We start from the raw sequence: 23,404 nt of genomic DNA on the forward strand, positions 1-23,404 counted from the left end.
TAAAATAATATTTTGTCATTGGTTAGCTGAACTTTTTAGTGAGCTTTAAAGTGGGGTTAACTTTAGATGAAAGTAGTTCAGGGGCTTCTCATATATTGCATTTATTCTTTAAAACTTTGCACAAAGAGACAAGCATTAACTGAAGTGGGAGCGGCTAGACTCCGCTAGAGCAATCTGAAGCCATTCAGGGTTAGAATGTTACCAGTAGCACTGATACTTTCTGCTCAGCTAACTATTGCATTTACAATGGTAGGAAAATTTGGAATAGGAGGAACTACACTAACCAAATAATCAAACCGAGCATCTAAGGTGGAGAGACAATTAACAGTGAGGTTCTGTTGAAACCTCATACCAGATGTTGTGCTACCGGACCTGCCATTCAGGTTCCAGGGATACAGGGTCTGCACCATCGCTGCCTCAATGGCATATGTATTTGGCTTCCCCAGGATGAGCCTGTCTTTCAGCTTCCAAGTCTCGGCCTCGACCATGATATTATTATGTGCTGTGCTTGGGTGGCAAGGCTGATCCAGAGCATATTAGTGCCCTGTTACCACAAAGCCTTGAGCGCAATAGTGAAGCCTGTTATCGGGGCAGGATAATCTTGCTAGTTTTTTTCTGCACCCCATACAGCCACAAGCAAAAACAAGCAAAGTTTTCTCTCCCATCATTACCCATATTGACGGAACCTCATGCTAAGTTCAATCTGCCCCTATGTATTAGCAATAGTAGAGTAGGGAAGTGAGGCTCCTTCTTAACCACTTCTGTATGAAACCAGGCTCATACATCCTACTTATTTTACTGAAAAGCATTCCAAGAGGCTCGTATGGTTTTATTAGCATTTCAGTGGATGATCAGATATGGAGCATAGTGAATAATGATGCAGATACTAGATTGGACTTCTGGGGCGGAAATGTAATAGGGTGTGAGAATCAGGAAGTGAGAGATTTTGTGAGAGTTATCCTTTTTTTTTAAAAAAAAGTGCCAATCATTTACTTGGCAAAAGCAGGTTGATTTTGCCATGTAAATGATTGCAATTTAAAAAAAACAGGAAAACTCTCAAAAAATCTCTCACTTCTTGATTCTCACCCCCTATTACATTTCCCCCCAGGACTTAATCACTAACTAGGGCAACAAGTAGTCTTTTTCCATGTTCATGCAACTTAATTCTCATATTTTACACGCGTTGGGTCAGCATACCGACGCTGGGATCCCGACCGCCAGAATGACGGTAGGGGGGCACGTGCAACAAAGCTGCGTCTGTATCCTGACCACCGGGATCCCGACTGCCGGCAATGTAACCGCATCCCATCTTACACTTATGTCACTGTAGTAATGTTCCCTGACTACTTCTTCTCCTTCATTAAACCTTAATTCCAGCTTATAGAGAAAAAAATACAAGAATTTTGTCGTGCGCCAGAAGCAGCCTGTCAGTGGTTGACTTCTAGAGGTGTCCTTAACCCCTCACCAATAGTGCAAACATAAACAAAGATTTAAGAAAACCACTTAACTAGCGCTTCTATTCGTTCAAAGGTTTGCTTATTCTTCTCAGACCATCTCCATCATATGGAACAAAGAGGTAGGAAAGAGAATATAGTGTAATTCCGTTTTTTAATAACAAACAACAACATATAAACAATAAAATCCAGCGGTCTGTGCAAAAGGCATAATAAACAGGTAAGCTTCTCAGTCACAGTAGATACAATGGAGGTTTACCAGATTTGATGGAACTGTGGTTTAGACAGTTCAAAATCAGCACCTGGTGAAAGGAGGCGTCTCAGGTCCAATACACTGAAGGAGAACCTGTATAGGAACAGCATTTGGGATGAATATGAGTGACCTATTGGAAATTTCTATCATACCTATATGCTGATTTTGAACTGTCTAAACCACAGTTCCATCAAATCTGGTAAACCTCCATTGTATCTACTGTGACTGAGAAGCTTACCTGTTTATTATGCCATTTGCACAGACCGCTGGATTTTATTGTTTATATGTTGTTGTTTGTTATTAAAAAACGGAATTACACTATATTCTCTTTCCTACCTCTTTGTTCCATATGTCAAATGATGGAGATGGTCTGAGAAGAATAAGCAAACCTTTGAACGAATAGAAGCGCTAGTTAAGTGGTTTTCTTAAATCTTAATTCCAGCTTGTCACAGGCTTTCTTGTCCCTGTGCTATGAATTAGGGCTTACACTACTGGCATGGCAAGAATTTTAACCCTGTCTTAGCTGTGTGCTACGTCCAATTGTATTTTGTAATAATTTGAAAGATGTTCTGAATGGCTTCTGAGTTTGACACAGTAAGTATGGTGTGGAAAGCTTGTAAATGTTTATAAATATCCATATATGTATGTTTATTTAACATAGTTGACTGAGTTTACAAAAACAATGTTATTGTTAAAACATTTGTTTTAAAGTAACGTCATACATATTTAATGGAGAAATTCACAAAAGAAAAACAATTTCTTAGTGAACATTGGGCCTAATTCAGTAAGGATTACAAAATTGCAGGGCAAGGCCGCCCAGCATGCTGACCGCCACTTCCCCCTTCTTCAACAAGCAGAAATTGCGATCGCATCACAATTTCTCCTTGCTAGCAGAAGTTAAGGATGCCCCCATGCATGCCGCACCCCCCGTTTGCCGGCCCCCACAATGCTCTTTCTCTGCCCTGGAAATGGAGCGTTGCCGCCTCCTCCTCCCGCAGGAAATGCAGACGCATGCGCAGGACGAGCGTTGAGCATGCGCCCGCAACTTTTTCTAATTTTTTGTGGTTGGATCGCACACTGCGATCCAACCTGAATTAGCCACATTGGCTGTTTTTAAAACTTTCTAACATTTCTTCAGTGTAGTCTTACATTTGTTGTGAATTTGTTGTAATGACATGTTTGCATTAAAAATTTTATGTTTCTAAAAGCTCTCTTTTCAAATACTATTTTTTTTATCTTATTTTCTCATGTTGTAAATATAATATAAAAAATAAAAAAACATTGTTGTTCTGGCAAATATTAAACCCATGCGATGAGTAATTTTCTAAAATGACGTTAAAGGCTATAAAATAGACTAGTTTTTGTTTAGAACAACTATAATTATTTGCCTGTCAGTGCTATCTCTGGGGGTAACTTAGGTGTCACACACCCCCTCAGAACTGGTGCCTCACAACCTGCTGTTTATTACCAGAATAGGTAGGAGGTAGTCATAACATTCTCTGCTATAACATAATGGCCAATTGCCATACTCCTAGACGATCACAGACATGGAGGAGCAACAGCTGGTGAGGGGACATTGCAGAAGCATTAAAACGGTAAATGGGTGACAATATGTTGCTCATTGAGTACATTAGGTATCCTAGACATGCCTAATCATGGCTCCGGTCCTGCCATCGCATCCATTTTTTGTCTGTAATGCTATATTGATGTCTCTCTCCTTGAATGTCGCTTACATTCCCCTATCTCTTTGTAAAATTGCCCATCCCTACTTATATAGTGCTGATGAGCTACTGTAAGTCCGCACTGGTCTGATAATGCATCCTGCGTCCTTTGTGTATTGCCAAGCCTGGCAGAACACACTTGAATAGAGTCTTTACTGAGTACATGCTTGGCCAGACAGTCATTCCTGTGGTTTAATGCTGAATCCGTAACTCCTCTCATTTCTCTCCTGCTACATAAAGGTTACAGTATCAAACCTGATTTGCCAGGCCAGTGTGTGACATTGTAATTTAGCAGCGAAGCAGAATAATCTATCCTTCCTCCGTAGCTCACTGAAGCGACCAGCCCTGCTGCTCCAGTACAATACTGTATGTGACAAAAGGCCCTATTGATTTAAATGAGACATTTTATGAGAGCTACAAGTATAGTTGGTTAAAGGTTGTTTGAAGTTTAAAATGTTTGAGTTGTACAGGGAGCCAAACTAAAGATGAGTATAAAATAATGGTTGCAGCAGCCGAGCATCAGTAGATTTATATCGCACGGCTGAGCAACTTTGTCGTGCAAAGCATTTTATAGACATTTACACTCTATTGCCTGATTTAACCTGTTGGCTGCCAGAATAATCCCAATGCCTTTTGTCTGCAGTATGCATTTTGTAGAATTTCAGCTTTTATAGGGTAACAAAACCTTAACAATACAAAAATCCTAGTAACAAATCCTAATATATCTGTAAACATGAATATTTAAGATAACATTTGTTCCACGACAGAAGATACTTAATTCCATGCACACGGGACATTTTGAAGTTAATTGCATAAGAAAGCGGGAAAGGGAGTCATATATGAAGGTCATCCTACAATTTCACTTGTTTTGAGCAGAAGAATTTGGTTAATATTTAACAATATTTGATCTCTACCTTATTGATCTAGAGCAGTGGTTCCCAAACTTGGTCTTCAAGAGCCCCCAACAGTTCATGTTTTCCAGGTCTCTGCCCAGAATCACAAGTTAAATAAATTTGCTCCGTCTGCGGATCTTTTAAAATGTGTCAGTGAGTCATGCTAGGCGTAGGTGACCTGGAAAACGTGAACTGTTGGGGGTCCTTGAGGACCAAGTTTGAGAACCACTGGTCTAGAGGGCCTGTAGTGGTGATATACAGAAGTGGAAGCAGGGGCGTAGCCAGAACTTTGTGGGCCCCATAGCAACATTTTGAAGGGTCGCCCTGTCCCAATGCTTCTAGAGAGACACTTCTCTGCAGCAGTTGTTAATTGAATGCCCTGTAATAGTGCCCTTTAGTTTATTTTCTGAACCATAGTAGAGCCTTATTTAATATTATGCACCATAGTCGTGCCCTAGTTTCTTTTATGAATCGCTGTAGTACTTACGTTCACCCTATGTCACATTTCAGAGCTGCCAGTACACATTATGCCACACAGTACCCCCAATTCACATTATGATATATAGTGCTCCCCATTCATATTGTGCCTCATTACAGTGCCCCAGTTCATATTATATAACATTAAAATGCCCTCCAGTTAATTTTATACCACACTACAATGTGCAAGTCCAGGGGCATACCTAGATATATTGCAGGCCCCAAGGAAAAAGTTTGAAAAGACCCCTACGTACCACCCAATGCCGAATGTAAGTTTGACAGGGAAGGTGGGCCCCTCTCAGCTCTGGGCCCCATAGCAGCTGCACTGCCTGAACCTAAGGTAGCTACGCCGTTGAGTGGAAGCCAGCCGGAAACTGAGGGAGAATGCTGCTAGCACAAAATCTTATACCGGATGTTTTCACTGAATCATCCTTCTCTGGGAACACGTTGTAGGAATAGGGCTAGGAGAAAAAAATAAAGAGGTTTTTCGAAAGACAAATGTTTTTCTTTCCTGTTTAATAAATAACTATAATAAAAAATGGCACTGGTCTTCAGATACTTCATCCGCGCCTCAGTTTCTAAAAGCCAATATTATCTATTTGTTTTTATGTTGCATACACATATAGAGAGAATATTTCTGTCATTCACATCAGTCCCTGCCCCAGTGGAACTTTCAATCCATTTTACCTATAACATGGATCAACATTAGAATTAATTTTTTTGTCAGATGCCAACAACATACCTTTATGTTTATGGAGTGTGGGTGGAAACTGGAACGCTTGTAGGAAAACCACACAAACACGGAAAGAACATACAGACTCCTCACAGATAGTGCCTTGTTCAGGGATTGAATTCATGACCGCAGGGCCATAAGGCAGTAATGCTAACCACTGCATTCTACAGTTAACTCAACTCTCTTTGGCCTATCATTTTTGTTAACAACCTTTGTGTCACCTGGGCAAATTGCTTACCTTCTCTTGAAGGTCTATAGTGCCGGAGTCCTGAACAGTGTCGGATTCTGGCATCGGTCACATGACCGCCGGCATCCCGACCACCAGGACACATCCCTATAGTAAAATTGCTAATAAATATACTACACAAATCAAGACTCAAGCTCTTATTCCTGAGGTACTTTAGTGGTAATGTGCCCTTCTAATGATTTTATGTAATTGACTACAAAATTCTGTCTCCTATCTGTTAGCCGAATATAAACATTCCACCATCCTTGAAGGAAATCCTAAACCCTATTGTCACACATCATCCTAATCACTAGTTACCATAAAAAAGTAACAATAATCTGATAGACTTTTTACATATACTACTATTTTAGCAAGAGTCATTAATCTGTAGTTATCATATAGTTCCCTGCTTTTTGCACAGAGAGGAAATACATATGCCATTCTTCGGCCACCTGAAACTACACTGTCAGCAGGACAGTTATTGGTAAATTGCAATATAAGTAAGCATTTTTCTCTGTCAGATGGACAGAAGTAAAGTATTTAAACACTGGAACTAGTATCTTTGCAGAAAATAGCAGTGATACCTTCGGAAGCATAAAAACGCAAAATATAAACCTTTTGAGCTAAAGCTTCTACTATAGCTTAACTTTAAACATTCGTGACTCTAAGCTACCTGTTGTTATCCATTGCAGGACCATTATGATTGGGGCTTGAGAGCCATCAAATCTGTGTTGGTGGTAGCTGGCTCCCTGAAGAGAGGAGACCCTGACCGCCCTGAAGACCAGGTCCTCATGAGAGCTCTGCGTGACTTCAACATTCCCAAGATCGTGACAGATGACATGCCTGTGTTCATGGGCCTGATTGGAGACCTCTTCCCAGCATTGGATGTGCCCAGGAAGAGAGATCTTGGCTTTGAAACATTTGTGAAGCAGGCTGTTTTGGACCTCAAATTACAAGCTGAAGACAACTTTGTTTTGAAGGTAAAAGTCTAAGCTATGGGATTTCTTATTGGACCATGGCTTAAGGACATGTGAAACTAACATTATGCAGATAAAGTGGATGTTTCAACATTTATATACAACAGTCAGCCAGTACAGATGTGTCCTCAATCATCATTGCTGCAGTTATGCCACCAGCCCCTCTCGTGCGCCAGGTCCCGTGAAACTTTGCTAGCTTTGGGTGTCTTTTTTGCCGAAAATCTGTCTTAGTGGCAATACTGTGCCACCAGGACTCAACAGAAGACTGTGCTGATTAATTCGATATGCGACTCTGGTATATCTGTGTGCGACTGAGTCTCTGATCCTGTATACGAGGTGCTATAATGTAGCAGCCGCAACTTTTTTCAGATACTTGTTCCTTTGTGCTCCGTATACAGACTTGGTCACACCCAGGGCAGTAGAGAGCCTGGCTGGTCCCAGGTACTTTTCAGGGAGCATGGTGCAATCATGCACCTTTAAAAAAAAAATACAGAAAAATAATAGCTTTTAAGCACCTCCCTGGACACACGGCATCCCAGCACATAGCAGCATGTGCTGTGCTGAGGAGAAGAGCTGAGCTGCCAGGTAAGAGGGGTGGGGACGGGGGCCCCCACCAGGCCCCTCCATCAGACCTGGGCCGGGTAATAGTACCACCTCCCCCCCCCCCCCCCCCCCCCCACTCAACGCCCCTGGTCACACCCAAAGTACAGTGTCACATATTAAATGAATTTGCACGGTCACGTTGTGGCTAAGATGCATTTTGGTGCCTCACTTGTGCCAGGCATGTCATGCTGTGGGTTGTATTGATGTAGTCTTATGAGGACACATCTGTACATTTAGGGCGGTACTCAATTGGTTTTTAAGGCATCTAAACTAATGGGAGTCAATTGGAGCTATCAAATGTTGCTCCGATCAGACGTCCATTAGCCACGGTAGTCACGCTTCAGCTTGCACCCCCTGGAGTATTTAGCCATTTTACGAGGCTAAAACATGACTAATTGGGCGCGATAATTAAAGGTCACCCAAAACAATTGAATTGCAACAATGGGCACCCATTAATTGTCGCACCTTAAAAACAATTGAATTCCCCTGTAATGTTACTTTTACAATTGTTAAATTGTATTTCACTAAAAACAGAGTTTACTTTTAATATCACTCACTGTGTGCTACATTTTAGTAATGCAAGTTATAGTATTATCAATATACAGCAGTGACTGGGATGAGGAGGAGGGGTCGGTGCTGCAGATGATGCGGGTGAGGAGGAGGCAGATATCTGGCTCAGCTACTTTATATATACTGCACGCCGATGGAGGGGCAGGGTCCTGTGCTAGCCCCTCCCACACCATGCACAGACCAGGCACAGACTTCTCCGGCCAGCTGCTGGTGGTTACTGGTGTCCTCTACCCCCAGACTGGCCGGGAGCTGTGCGTGGACTGCTGAGCTTACTGTACACGTTCCAGTACTGGTGTGTATAGTGCAGCATCATTATAGTCTGCCCGTTACAGATATACATCATATATAAATATATCAGCTGCATCGGGCAGTGTATGCACTACCTCGGCTGCGTAACCCTGGTCCTTCACAGTGGAGGAGCTGGGAAAGTAGTGAAGTAAAAAGAAAAGTTTATAAGGCAACGATAGGCTTGAGTATAAAGAAATGTTTTGTTTTCATTAAAGCTACTTGTGGCGCTATGGATTTTTAAAACTTTGTTACAGATGCCTAAAAAGGACAGTGTGCATAATCTCCAACTATAATAACCATATACAGTCACTGGTGTATCTATAACTGGTGCAGTGTTGCCCACACCGCACACACTGCCAGAGTCCCGCACCAACGTCACCGGCACTGTTAAAACTTTGTAAAAATTGCACAGCGGCCATTTTCACGGAGTTCTGTGCATGCACAGTAGAGAAATCACTGGGGAAATGGCCGCCGTGCCATTTTCCCAGAGATCTGCGCATACGCAGTAGAGTCTGAGCCCTCTAGTGTTCAGACTCTACAGCGCTCCCGGCAGAAAGGAGGGGGCCTGAATGGACCAGGCTGCACACGCACCTCCTCCTCTCTTAAATCGCCCCTGCATACAATGAATCCTTCTGTTCTTTTTCAATGTATTTCCAGGAAAAACTAATTTTAGCCAGAGAGAAAACACCTCTGGGACATAAGTGAATAGGGGGTAAAGTAATGCCTTTTCTTCATTGTAGGTGGTCCAGTTGGAAGAACTGTTGGCTGTCCGACACTCAGTTTTCATTGTTGGCAATGCAGGCACTGGAAAATCTCAAGTCCTGAAGTCCCTAAATAAAACCTACCAAATCATGAAGAGACGGCCTGTGTGGACTGACCTTAATCCCAAAGCTGTCACCAATGATGAGCTGTTTGGTATCATTAACCCAGCCACCAGAGAGTGGAAAGACGGTATTTATTTATTAATTTGTTTGTTTGTTTATTAACAATTATTTATATAGTGCCAGCATATTGCACTAGCATTTTACAATTGGGAACAAAACCATAATAATTGAAGACTGGGTACTAACAGGCTGACAGACAGAGATTGGAGGGCCCTGCTTGCAAGCTTACAATCTATAAGACTATAGGAACTTGATACACATGGATAAGTACTACATACTGCAAATGGCCATTCAGATTGCAAAGGTTCTTAGTGGGCTTCATGACATAGTCACAGTGTGATTGTTGACATTTGTGTTACTTGCGAAAAACACATTCACATTTAATTTAAATGAAAAATCTTCAATAAATCAGCGTGGTATTTGGCCTGATTCAGAGGTGAATGTACTGCCAATGTCAGACGCAGTGTAGCAATATTTTTGTTACTCTGCATGCGTCATAGTCACACACCCATGCATCCTGATTATGGGGCAGATGTACTAAGCCTTGGAGAGTGATAAAGTGGAGAGAGATAAACTTCTAACCAGTCTACTATTAACTGTTATTTTCAAACACAGCCTGTAACATGGCACTTAGGAGCTGATTGGCTGATACTTTATCCCTGTCCACTTTGTCACTCTCCTAAGCTTAGTACTTCTGCCCCTATGTCTGTACAGGGTCACAGTTACAATTTCAGATGCATGGAGAACTGTATTGAAAATGTAGTGGGCATTCCTGTGCAGTGACAGGGAGGTGGCTTAGTGCACGCATGGAGATGGTCCCTTGTACGGGTGTGTTATGGTACTGTCGCAGGCATGTTGCTGAAAGTGATTGCATACACAGATGCTGAACAGATCACATAGGAGGCCATATGCAATGGAACAAAATGCATCCGCAATGGTGCATTTAAAGACGCACTCATTGATATTACAGCATGTACTTATGCTGAAAGTGGACATCTCAGTCCTTGCACATTCGGACACATGAGTGTACACCAGGTAAGGACTTTGTAGTCCGGCTACCGCCAATAGAAGCAGCCACTTCTTTGTCCCCATTCCCTTCAACTTTATACTCCATTAAGTGTTAGGAGTTGCAAGTGTCAGTTCTGTATACAGATGTACATGTACAGCTATTTCTGTGGGCACGCACAGTACAACTTTGCATATTTTACGTGAGTGTATGCCTGACTCAGCAATCGGCTCCATTATATTTTCCTTCTCTGATACACAGGATAATGTAAAGGAGATCTCGTGTCCTAATTTGGATAACACATCTTAATACATGGGATCAGTACTAAATGCCGCCGGTCGGAATCCCGGCGGTCAAAATACCGACGCCGGAATCCCGACCACACAATCCCGACAGGGGTGGTGAGCGGAACGCAGCCCCTTGCGGGCTCGCTTCGCTCGCCACGCTGCGGGCACGGTGCCTCGCTACGCTCGGCACACTATTATATTCTCCCTCTATGGGTGTCGTGGACACCCACGGAGGGAGAATATGTCGGGATTGTTGCGGTCGGGATTCCGGCGTCGGTATTTCGACCGCCGGGATTCCGGCCGGCGGCATCTTGACCGCATCCCTAATAAATAGACAAAAAATTTGAGCCTGTGATTATTATTCTGTCTGTGTTGAAGGTCTGTTTTCCTCAATCATGCGTGACCTGGCCAACGTTACACATGATGGACCCAAGTGGATAGTCCTTGATGGAGATATTGATCCAATGTGGATTGAGTCCTTAAATACCGTCATGGATGATAATAAGGTACGTGAGAGAGATTCGTAATAAGCGTTTATATAGAAATGTTCTTCTCTCTCTCCTAGCACAATTTCTGTGGCAAGGTCAATGGTAATGCCTCACTGACCAGGTACAAGGAGCCATCTTGTAGCAGCAATCACATGACATTCATAAAATGGTTAGTCATAAAAACCATTTTGTTTATGTCTTTTAGTGTTATCTCAGTACAAACTAAAATCTTATGTATGACAACAAAAACTTTTCTATATAATGACAAATAAACGGTGCAAGAGCTTAAGGCAGTGTCTCTGCAACATATTAGCCTTTATGCAACCGGTTTGTAGTGTTTATCCTCAAAAGTACCTCATAAAGCACTTAACACTTAATTATTTTCCCTAACTTCACTTTTGTGTATTATTCACAAAGTCTAATAGATTCCTGAGGAAAAATACAATGTATTGCTTTGTGATATGCTGGTCATTACACAGGATTCTTATATCGTAGAATAGGTTTGGTATGCGTGACTGGCGGTCAGGAGACCGCCAGTCAGCATACCAATGCTGGCATCCTGGCAGCGGAATGCCGGAGGGGGGGCGAGCGAAACAAGACCCTTTGCGAGGTTGCTGCGCTCGCCACGCTGTGGGCTCGGTGGCGACCACCACTCTATGGGTGTCGTGGACAACCACGTGTGGGAATAGTACCTGTTGGTCGGCATGTTGACTATCGGGATTGTGAGGGTGCGGGATGTGGGAGGAGGTATTGTGACCGGCGGTCTCCTGACCACCGGTCACATAACTACATCCCCATAGAACATACTGTAGACTGAGACATGTTAAAGGTTGCCTCTTTCATTTCATAATTTAGCCCTGCAATAAGTATTGTAAAAAAAGCACATTTTTTAAATGTAAAACTAAAAAGATCCAGTTTAAAATGTCCATAGTGTTGATCCAGTAGCTGCTTTAATTTCTTTCCCTTTATGCTTTACCTCTTCAGGCTTTACGGTTGCTTGACAATCCATATGTTTGACACTTGTTTTTTTCTTTACTGTTTATGAAACCATTCTGTGCTCGTTGTCAAGGCACTGCAGAGCTTCAACACAGGCATACTGTGGGTCTGTTCTTATAGAAGTCAGTGTTGGGAGTTTTCATTATCACTATTAGGGGTATCCAATTATCTGCAGTAATTTAGTGCGGATAATGGATTCGCCAGGAGCTATCCAATTAGCCCCGATGCTGGTGCTTATCCGCCCGGCATTTATTGGGTACAAAGCGAAGCATAAGCCACGATAAGTGCGCGTTTTATCCGCAATAAATGCCGCAAAAATACAAAGGTCCACATCTTTTTGCGGGACCTATGTATTTTTGCTCAATAAAAGTTTACTTTTTGTGCGAGCTAATTGGATAGGGGGGATCAAAAATTTGCGAAAATCCCCTATTTCTGCTGCGGGGTACACTGGGCTCCACAAGTCTGGACAATGGGGTGTAGAGTAGGATCTTGATCCGAGGCACCAACAGGCTCAAAGCTTTGACTGTTCCCAGAATGCACAGCGCCGCCTCCTCTATAACTCCGCCTCAGGTGCTCAGTTTGTCAGTTGGTGCTGCAGTAAGCAGGCACTTAACAGAGGGGCTGCTCCAAGCAGCCCTAAGAAAAGCTTTTTATGAGGTAAAAAGTGAAGACTTCAAGGGCAGCAGCAGGGGTAAATGTCTTCTGACATTCTCTGCTGCAGCTCCAGCTCTCCCCAGCGGCGCTGTACACTCCCGAGCCCTGGTTGCCGGGTACCTACAGCAGAGGCTCCGGTTTACTTCACGTTAGGCACACACGGCTGGGGCTCTCCAGGATCGCGTGGCCGCGCTTCGGGAGGTGGTAAGTGGGTCCCGCTCGCGGGATCCGGTCTTTATCGCGATCCGGCGCGGTCAGTGGGAGGCGGGCCGCGCGTGCTGGTGGTGGACACTGTGGATACAGGCGATCCCACTAGATCACCAGGGCATGGGCGCAGGTCAGGTTTTCTCTTAAAACCGATTTTAATATCGCCCACAGTACCCGGTGGTTTTGCCAGCAAGGGGGATAAGGCTTAGACCTGAAGCCCCTCCCCCAGCCCCAGGGAGCCATTTCCAGCAAATGTCCCGCCCTGGAGCTGCATCTCTGTCTTTCCTCACTCCCTGTCAGTGTCTGTGTCGCCATTACTCCTCAGCTCACTGTTCCTGGGACTGCTTGGGCAAATCCTCCTATGTAAAGCCGCCTGGTTGTCAGTGCTGTGACTTTACATGACACTTAAGTATTCTACCTGCCTTTTTAGTCAGTGTTAGTAAGAAAGAGTGCATTTAGTCAGGGGTTTATACTAGTACAATTACCCTGTGATATACATCCAGTTTCTTACTGTGTAGTGTTATTATTGACTATATAGCTGTGTAAGCTAGTCCAGTGCAGTATTATTGTCTGTAATAACCTCTGCATTGTACAAACTGTGACTATTTGTGTGTGCATTGATAGCTGAGTGGTGTCCATCTCGTGTCTTTCACTCAATTTGCTATCCCTATATTCTATAACCTGAGGGTGCGTTAGGTGTTATTTAATATAGGATTTTCACAAAGATATACTGTATTACGTATTTTTCTCTGTGATTTAGTCACCATATCTCTCCTTTATCTCTGCTGGTGCTGACTACACTGCGCAGGGGTTTGGGTTTAGGGATATAGTGCTGCTAATAATTGTACTGTGTTACCTTATACTGCAAGTTATATCATGTCTGCTTCTGAGGGTAACGGTTCTGGGGTGGAACACACTGCTGGTGTTGCTGAAGCCACAGGCACATATGGGGAGAATATAGCCGCTGTGGGCTCTGGTTCTGGGGGCTCCTTGCCCCCCAGTGGGACTGTGGCAACGGAGGCACATACTGACCCTTCGTGGGCCACTTTTTCCACACTTCTGCATACGCTAGTTCATAAACTAACACCCCCTATGGGACCCCCAATGCCGGTACAACCGTATGTGGTCCCTGCAGCTAACCCGCCGTGGGCGGACGATTTATCTGCTCAATTAAAGAAGTTGAACCGGTCCCTGACTACTAAAAAGTCTGACCAACGCTCGCCTAAGTCCAAGAGGTCCTCTAAGCGAGCGCTCGTCTCCTCACAATCCACTGCTGTCACTGACACCTCGTCTGATGAAGACAGCACATACACTGACCCCACAGGTTCTGACTCAGATACGGCTGATGGGGAGGGTAGTTCACATGTGGATGTTCCTGATCTTTTGGAGGCTATTAAGTTAATTCTGCAGATTACGGATGATCCCGAGCCATCCGTTCCTCCTAAGAAATTAGATAGGTTCAAGCGTCAGAAGGTGATTAAACAAGTTTTACATCACTCTGACCACCTAGTGGATATACGTCAGGAACCCTGGCAAAGCCCGGGGTACGAAGTTTGTGCCTCAAAAGAAGATTCTGGCTCGCTATCCCCTCGCGCCAGAGCTGTCTAAGAATTTGCACATGTGGCTAGGATGGTGATTTCCTCAGCTCTACCTGTCACTACCGTCACGTCTCTAAAAGAGCCTACGGATAAACGATTCGAGGGTTGTCTAAAAGCGATTTACACCCTCACAGGTGCTGCACAAAGGCCCACTATTACAGCTACATGGGCGGCAGAGGCTATTGAAGCATGGGCCTTGGAGTTAGAGGCTGAAATCTCCTCTGACAATGCTAGACAACGCTTGTCATATATTGTCACAGCTTCTCGCTATATTAAAGAGGCGACTTCTGATGCCGGTATCCTAGCAGCCAAGGCCTCTACTACGTCAGTCCTGGCTCACAGGATATTGTGGCTGAGATCCTGGTCTGTGGATCTGGACTCTAGAAAAACTCTGGAGGTACTCCCTTTCAAGGGGGATATTCTGTTTGGGGAGGACTTAAATAAGATAGTAGCTGACTTGGCTACTGCCAAAACTGCCTGTCTGCCTAATACAGCTCCTTCTGTGTCGAAGGCCAAAGGCACGTCCTTTTGCCCCTTTCGTCCTTCAGGTAAAGCAAAAGATCAGGCGTACCATAAGCAGGCCCGCACTTCCAAACCTGGTAAGCCGAAGCCCAAAAGAGCCTGGGCTGCCCGTCAGCCAGCAGCCAAGACCGATAATCCTGCTGCATGACGTTGCGGGCCTCTCCCTGGGGGATCCCAGGGTGGAGGGCCGGCTTCTAGGGTATACCCAGGAATGGTTGAAGACAACTTCAGATGCCTGGGTACGGGAAGTCGTCACTCGAGGTTACGCCATAGCCTTCAAAAACCGACCCCCTCATCGATTTTGCCAGACAGACGTCCCGTCGGACCAGACAAAGGCAAACACTCTGCATTCAGTGGTACAGACCCTCCTGGATACAGGAGTCGTAGTACAGGTGCCTCTTGCACAGAGGGGCCGGGGGTACTATTCTCTGCTGTTTCTAGTCCCGAAACCGAATGGGTCCTCCCGGCCCATTCTCAACCTCAAGGCACTGAACAAATTTGTGAAGGTTTCCAAGTTCCGTATGGAAACCCTTCGCTCTATAGTTCTGGCCTTGGAACCTGGGGACTACATGTTCTCCCTGGACATACAGGATGCTTACCTGCATATTCTTATAGCAGTGTCACATCAACAATACCTGAGGTTCGCTATTGGCAACCTCCATTACCAGTTTTGGGCGTTACCTTTTGGTTTAACAACGGCTCCGCGAGTCTTCACCAAAGTTATGGCGGTGATGACGGTGGTACTCCGCCGTCAAGGGGTCAGGATACTGCCGTATCTGGACGACTTGTTAATCCTGGCAAATTCCCCAGATCTTCTCCTGCGTCATCTGGATATGACGGTCCGGTTTCTACAAGCCCACGGGTGGCTCATCAACTGGAAGAAATCCTCCCTGGTCCCTGCTCAGAGCATGGTGCATCTGGGAGCGCTGTTGGACACTCACAACCAGAGGTTGTTCTTGTCTCAGGAGAAAGTCCTGAAACTTCAGGACAGGATCCGTTGCTTCCTTTCTCGTCCGCAAGTGTCGATACATTCGGCAATGCAGGTGCTGGGCCTCATGGTGTCAGCATTCGACATGGTGGAGTATGCTCAATTCCATTCTCGCCCCCTCCAGAAGCTGATTCTAGCCAAATGGGACGGCCTGCCTCACCGGATCAGGTCTCACATGATGTCTTCGACTCCGTAGGTCCGTCTGTCGCTGCTCTGGTGGCTCCTGGACCGACAATTGTGCAGAGGCCGTCCCTTCTGGATATCCAACTGGGTACTGTTGACGACAGATGCCAGTCTAAGAGGTTGGGACGCGGTGCTGGAGCAACACTCCTTGCAGGGTCGGTGGACCAAGGAGGAATCTCTCCTCTCGATCAACATTCTGGAATTGCGGGCGGTCTTCAATGCGTTGAACCTAGCCCAGCATTTGATTCAGAACCGTCCTGTTCAAGTACAGTCGGACAACGCCACCACAGTGGCTTACATAAATCATCAAGGTGGCACTCAAAGCCGTTTGGCAATGAAGGAAGCCTCACGGATTCTACGTTGGGCAGAACGCCATCTACCGGCAATATTCATTCCAGGAGTCCTGAATTGGGAAGCGGACTTTCTCAGTCGTCAGGACGTGCATGCCGGCGAGTGGGGCCTCCATCCAGAAGTGTTTCAACTCCTCGTGGAAAGGTGGGGTCTTCCAGATGTGGATCTGATGGCATCTCGACACAATCACAAGGTTCCGGTCTTTGGAGCAATGACAAGGGATCCTCAAGCAGCATTCGTGGATGCGCTGGCAGTGCCGTGGAGGTTTCGGCTGCCGTACGTGTTCCCTCCGGTGTCACTCCTGCCCAGGGTAATTCGGAAGTTCAAGCAAGAAAAAGGAAATCTGCTTCTCATAGCTCCGGCGTGGCCCAGACGGCACTGGTTCTCAGACCTGCAAGGCCTATCGTCAGAGCGTCCACTTCTACTTACACAACGCCCAGACCTCATCGTTCAGGGCCCCTGTGTCTACCAGGACCTAGACCGGCTGTCTTTGACGGCGTGGCTCTTGAAGCTTCCATCTTAAGAGCTAAGGGTTTTTCTGAAGAGGTCATTAAAACTATGCTGCGGGCCCGGAAACCGGCCTCTGCTCGGATTTACCATCGGGTCTGGCATTCCTACTTTGTTTGGTGCGCATCTAACCATTATGGCGCTTCCAAGTTTAGTACAGCCAAACTTTTGGCTTTTCTACAGCAGGGCCTAGATTTAGGCCTGCGTCTGGCCTCCCTCAAGGTTCATATTTCTGCCTTGTCGGTGTGGTTTCAGAGAAAAATTGCGACTTTACCTGATGTTCATACTTTCACTCAGGGTATGTTGCGTATCCAACCTTCCTATGTCCCGCCTGTGGCTCCTTGGGACTTGTCGGTGGTTTTGGAGGCGTTGCAGGAGCCTCCATTTGAACCTCTTGGTTCAAGCTGACCTTAAGTGGCTTTCCCTTAAGGTGGTGTTCTTGCTGGCTATTGCCTCTGCTAGAAGAGTGTCGGATTTGGGTGCCTTGTCTTGTAGTTCCCCATATCTGATTTTTCACCGTGACCGGGTGGTTCTTAGGACTCGTCCCGAATATTTACCTAAGGTGGTTTCTTCGTTCCACCTTAATCAGGAGATTGTGGTTCCAGCTTTTGTTTCTCCTGATTTGTCTCCCAAAGAGCGGTCTTTGGATGTGGTACGGGCTCTCCGTATCTATGTGAAGAGAACTGCTTCTATTCGAAAGTCTGATTCTCTCTTTGTTTTGTTTGGATTTCACAAACGTGGCTGGCCTGCTCACAAGCAGACCCTGGCCAGGTGGATTAGAATGGTGATTGCGCATGCTTATGTGAAGGCTGGTCTGTCAGCTCCTGTTCACATTACGGCCCATTCTACTCGGTCTGTTGGACCTTCTTGGGCGGCCCAACGTGGTGCGACCCTTGAGCAATTGTGCAAGGCGGCTACGTGGTCCTCCGGGAACACGTTCATAAGGTTCTATGCCTTTGATACTGCCGCTTCCCAGGATGCTTCCTTTGGACGCCGGGTCCTTGTGCCCGCTACAGTGCGTCCCCTCCCATAAGGAACTGCTTTAGGACATCCCCATTGTCCAAACTTGTGGAGCCCAGTGTAACCCTTGTTAAAACTTTCTGCGAGGTACACTGGGCTCCACAAGGCGCCCACCCTGACGCACTTAGCTTCTTTGGGTTGATATGGCATTAGCCGCTGACACTTCTCTTGTCGTGAGAGTGTGGTGTATGTGGCTACTAACCGTTGTCGTCTCTTTTCCTGCTACTGCATTGGGCTGGTTAACTAAACTGAGCTCCTGTGCTGGGAGGCGGGGTTATAGAGTAGGCGGCGCTGTGCATTCTGGGAACAGTCAAAGCTTTGGTACCTCGGATCAAGATCCTACTCTACACCCCATTGTCCAGACTTGTGGAGCCCAGTGTACCTCGCAGAAAGAGTTTTAACAAGGGTAAGTTCTTACCATAAAACTTGTTTTTCCGCGACCGTGACACTTTCACAGGTAATTGAATACCCCCTGTATATCAAATCATATTGATGCGATATATAGTAGTAATTCTGAAAAGCATTACGTCGGCAATGAGCAGCAGATTATCAGGGTCAGCAAGTCCCTGATGATCCGCAGATAGGCTGGGAACAGCTGCTGATCCCCGTGATGAAGGCTGCAGACACTCCCCGTGTACCCCACCAGCTTCCTGCACAGGAGCAGCAGAATGGGACCTCACACATTGAGTAGTGAGGTTCTGTAGATCTTCTACTGCTAATGGCCACACAATGAGGTTGACTGGCCCCCAATGCCCTCTAGCAGCATGGGGGGGGGGGTGCCTTTACCAGTTTCCATGCAGCCCCACGCTGTGTGGGCAGGATGACATCAGGAGGAGGCAGCAAAGTAGAGAGGTCAGTCACTCACTGACAGGTATTCTGTGGTATAGGGACTGCAGGTGCTAGTCATTGTGTTGCTATGTGTGTTCGGCTGCGCGCTTTCCCTGCCTGGGAGTGGAGGGGAGCCTTGGGCAGGCAGGTACACACACATTACATCCCCCCCCCCCCCATCCTGATCTGTGGAGAAAACCTATCTCTTCCCAGCTGGGCTGACTCCAGAGAGTCTGCAGACAAGCTGAGTAGCGCACCCAGGCACCTCTGATTGGTCAGGTGTCAGTGAAGAGAGCAGAGAGGCAGTCTTCTTTGATTTTCTCCTCCCATTTCAGGATGGCTCTACACGCCATCCTGAAATGCCAAATTTCTGTTTGAGAAGCGAAACGGAACGCTGAGATTTCCGTACTTCTTTGAACCACCCCCCAAACATAAATACACTAATCAGGGGCTCCGCTGCAGAACTGTGATATTTCTCCACTGTAACATGACTTTCCACTGCTTCGTCAAGGGGTTATCACTTGTAAAGGGCTTTCCACTACTACATGAATAGACCCCTTTATTCTGTATAAATTGAGTCTATGTGAAACATTTAATATTAGGTGCATTTCTCAATCACACTGCATTTGAAAAAGGTTCATGATGTTATTACAGAGCCTTGTAATGTAACGATGGTAATGCTTTATTTGAGTCATTTTTCTAATATTTTAATCCATTTATTGTCATGTTTTCTCTTGTAGGTTTTAACTCTGGCCAGTAATGAGCGAATCCCCCTGAATCCCACCATGAGGCTGGTGTTTGAGATCAGTCACTTGCGGACTGCGACTCCGGCCACTGTGTCCAGAGCAGGTAGCATATGTAGGCTTTCAGATCTATAAAGGGGACCACAGCTGTCCAACTGGTGGCTACCAAAGTGCCTTTTAGGGCACCTATTTTTATGTGATAATTCTAAGAACATTGCTGACCTCTGCATGGAACTGCTTGGACATTATTTGAAACACAGGGGGATATCCAATTAGCCCCGGTAAATTACCGGGGCTAATTGTCCCGCCGGGGGCTAGCTAATTAGCCCCGATAAGCCTTGTTTAATATATCACTGTTGATTTGAGATATATATATACACATACACATACATACATACATATTTTCTGTGATATATAACAGTGTACAACATTGCCACAATATAAACTTGATATTATGACACATTAAATATAGATTATTTTGTTATAAGAAGTGAGCTCTGCTTTATTCTGCCATAAAGATTATAAAGAGAATTCTGTAGCACAGAGCTCCCATGAGTGTTTCTATATGTGGTTTATTGGGGATCCCTAAATACAGTCCCCTTTAAATTTCTCTGCATCTCATTATTCTAGTGATACAACTCTGTGTACATTTTATATTGTTATTCAGCGCTGGTTTCTTTCTGGTTAATTTTAGTGTGAAATACAGCACTGACGTAGGTACAGTAGGTTAAATAATACAATTAAGGATGGACATCACCAGGGGCAGAAAATACAGTTACAAATTTTCAAAACCTGTGACTGTCCTTGAAATTAGAGTTGAGGCGTATTAGAATAATCTTAAATCCCCGTCCTCTTTTTTTCAAATTGATTTCCCTCTCCCCAAAGTGGACATGGGTCTCCTCCTCTGTTAATACACCCCTGGCTGGCGGGAATATAATTAATTCTATTTTGAAATATTGAGTTCGAGGTGGCGAGATGCCATCCAGTCATCCAGACGAAATGGCAGAAAGGCATTCAGTGTCTCGGCCCAGTACAGATGGTGACAAATCTGGGGAGGATAGGTAGATTTGAGTATCATTCGCGTACAGATGACATTGAAATCCGAATGAGTTGATTAGTTTGCCAAGAGACCTAAGACTGAGCCTTGCGGTACTCCAACTGATAGAGGTAGCGAAGAGGAGGTGGATTCCAAGAAGATATTAGCTAAGTAGGATGAGAACCAAGAAAGGGCTGTGTCCTGAAGACCTAGGGATTGCAGTTTGTATGAGAAGAGAATGGTCAACAGTGTCTCAAAAACAGCAGAGCTTCAATGGATTTTGTTACCACAAAGAATGTATGTTGGAGGAACGTTATGGTTTTGGTATATTTTATCTAATCTAGTGCTGTTTTAAACTGGTGGTTTGATTAAATGTATTTGTGTAGTGCATAGGACGGGTATGATTTGCAATTAGTGGATGCCATATAACTGAAACCGCACCAAACTTTGGTGTCCACTGAGAAATGATTAGCTGTAATAAGCAATTGGGACCAATAAATTTTGCAACAGTCATAACTATTAAATTAAGTAGCTTGATGTCCATTGTTCGTTCTGCAGTGTAATTCTTGGTGATACTGTGATTTTTCTATGAGCAATGAGCCTTTTACCCTAGGTCTCAGACAAGTTTCAGGATGTGAGGAGCTTTGGCACATTTGAAAGTTAAGTTTACACAATGGGGGTCATTCCGAGTTGTTCGCTCATTGCCGATTTTCGCAACGGAGCGATTAAGGCAAAAATGCGCATGCGCATGGTACGCAGTGCGCATGCGCTAAGTATTTTAGCACAAAACTTAGTAGATTTACTCACGTCCGAACGAAGAATTTTCATTGTTGAAGTGATCGGAGTGTGATTGACAGGAAGTGGGTGTTTCTGGGCGGAAACTGACTGTTTTCTGGGAGTGTGCAGAAACACGCAGGCGTGCCAGGATAAAACTCAGGAGTGTCTGGAGAAACGGGGGAGTGGCTGGCCGTACGCAGGGCGTGTTTGTGACGTCAAACCAGGAACGAAATGGGCTGAGCTGATCGCAGTGTAGGAGTAAGTCTCGAGCTACTCAGAAACTGCTAAGAATTTTCTATTCGCAATTCTGCTAATCTTTCGTTCGCAATTCTGCTATGCTAAGATACACTCCCAGAGGGCGGTGGCCTAGCGTGTGCAATGCTGCTAAAATCTGCTAGCGAGCGAACAACTCGGAATGAGGGCCTATGTCCATCAGACTGCTTTAAAATATTCAGAGGAACCAATCACAAACCCTTTGCCCTAACTAACAGATTTATACATAGGGTACATTGAATAGAGAATTTATCATTTTGCTTTCTGCAATTCAAGCAATTATTTTACTTTGTGCTAAACTATTCAAAATTCAGTTTTGTCTTTCTGTTTGTAACACATGTAATTACTGTGGCAATGTCCAAAGTTATGAGGTCAATGCTGTGTACAGTGTTAATGGACCTTTTGCTGCTTTTTTCATATAATAAAGTTAATACACTCATAAAGCTTTATTGTTCAATTATCAGTAAATCTAGTGCTGCAGCAATGACGCGCAAATCCAAGTACCTGCTCAAAGATGGCAGCCTTGTATTTAGTTTTTTTTCTCTCTTTCGTCCTAGAGGATGCTGGGGACTCCGTAAGGACCATGGGGTATAGACGGGCTCCGCAGGAGACATGGGCACTATAAAGAACTTTTAGTATGGGTGTGCACTGGCTCCTCCCTCTATGCCCCTCCTCTAGACCTCAGTTAGATTCTGTGCCCAGAGGAGATTGGGTGCACTACAGGGGAGCTCTCCTGAGTTTCTCTGAAAAAGAATTTTGTTAGGCTTTTTATTTTCAGGGAGCACTGCTGGCAACAGGCTCCCTGCATCGTGGGACTGAGGAGAGAGAAGCAGACCTACTTAAGTGATAGGCTCTGCTTATTAGGCTACTGGACACCATTAGCTCAAGAGGGAGTCGGAACGCAGGTCTCCCCTCGCTGTTCGTCCCAGAGCCGCGCCACCGTCCTCCTCGCAGAGCCGGAAGATAGAAGCTGGGTGAGTATGAGAAGAAAAGAAGACTTCAAGGCGGCAGAAGACTTCAGATCTTCACTGAGGTAAGCGCGCAGCGGTAACGCTGCGCGCCATTGCTCCCACACACTACACACACTGACAGGCACTGATGGGTGCAGGGCGCAGGGGGGGCGCCCTGGGCAGCAATATAAACCTCTGGACTGGCATTTTATAGATATTAGACTGCGGAGGCAGTTAATATATAAACCCCGCCATTTTTTTATACAATTGAGCGGGACCGAAGGCCACCGCTGGAGGGGGCGGAGATTGGTCCCTCAGCACTAACCAGCGCCATTTTCTCCACAGAGCACTGCAGAGAAGCTGGCTCCCCGGACTCTCCCCTGCTGAACACGGTGACAGAGGACTGAAAAGGGGGGGGGGGCACTTTGGCGCAGTGAGTGTATTACACGATTATTATATATAAAAGCGCTATATCTGGGAATTTGTTTCAAGTGTCAGTTGGTGCTGGGTGTGTGCTGGCATACTCTCTCTCTGTCTCTCCAAAGGGCCTTGTTGGGGAACTGTCCCCTTATAGATATATCCCTGTGTGTGTGGGGGTGTCGGTACGTATGTGTCGGCATGTCTGAAGCGGAAGGCTCGTCCAAGGAGGAGGTGGAGCAGATGATTGGTGTGTCTCCGTCGGCAACGCCGACTCAAGATTGGTTGGACATGTGGAATATGTTAAATGCAAGCGTGACCCTATTACATAAGAGAATGGACAGAGCAGAGTCCAGGGAAAAAGCAGGGAGTCAATCCACGGATTGGACTGAGTCACAGGGCCCTTCAGGGTCTCAAAAACGTCCCCTATCCCAAATAGCAGACACTGATACCGACACGGATTCTGACTCCGGTGTCGACTACGATGAGGCAAA

General features: G+C 45.4%; 1 protein-coding gene across 7 annotated transcripts in view; it reads left to right on the forward strand.

Annotated features, from left to right (window-relative positions):
* DNAH9 (dynein axonemal heavy chain 9) overlaps window positions 1-23,404 on the forward strand; it is a 1,014,643-nt gene that overhangs the window by 461,951 nt on the left and 529,288 nt on the right. For 5 of the 7 annotated variants that reach the window (XM_063960955.1, XM_063960958.1, XM_063960957.1 and 2 more), the window contains exons 32-35: window positions 6,450-6,737; window positions 8,936-9,146; window positions 10,751-10,878; window positions 19,455-19,563. In XM_063960955.1, the coding sequence (XP_063817025.1) occupies window positions 6,450-6,737; window positions 8,936-9,146; window positions 10,751-10,878; window positions 19,455-19,563 (736 nt within the window). The other 2 variants (XM_063960961.1, XM_063960960.1) reach the window with 2 other exon arrangements.

Source organism: Pseudophryne corroboree, chromosome 3, assembly GCF_028390025.1.
Source record: "Pseudophryne corroboree isolate aPseCor3 chromosome 3, aPseCor3.hap2, whole genome shotgun sequence".
NCBI lineage: Eukaryota > Metazoa > Chordata > Amphibia > Anura > Myobatrachidae > Pseudophryne > Pseudophryne corroboree.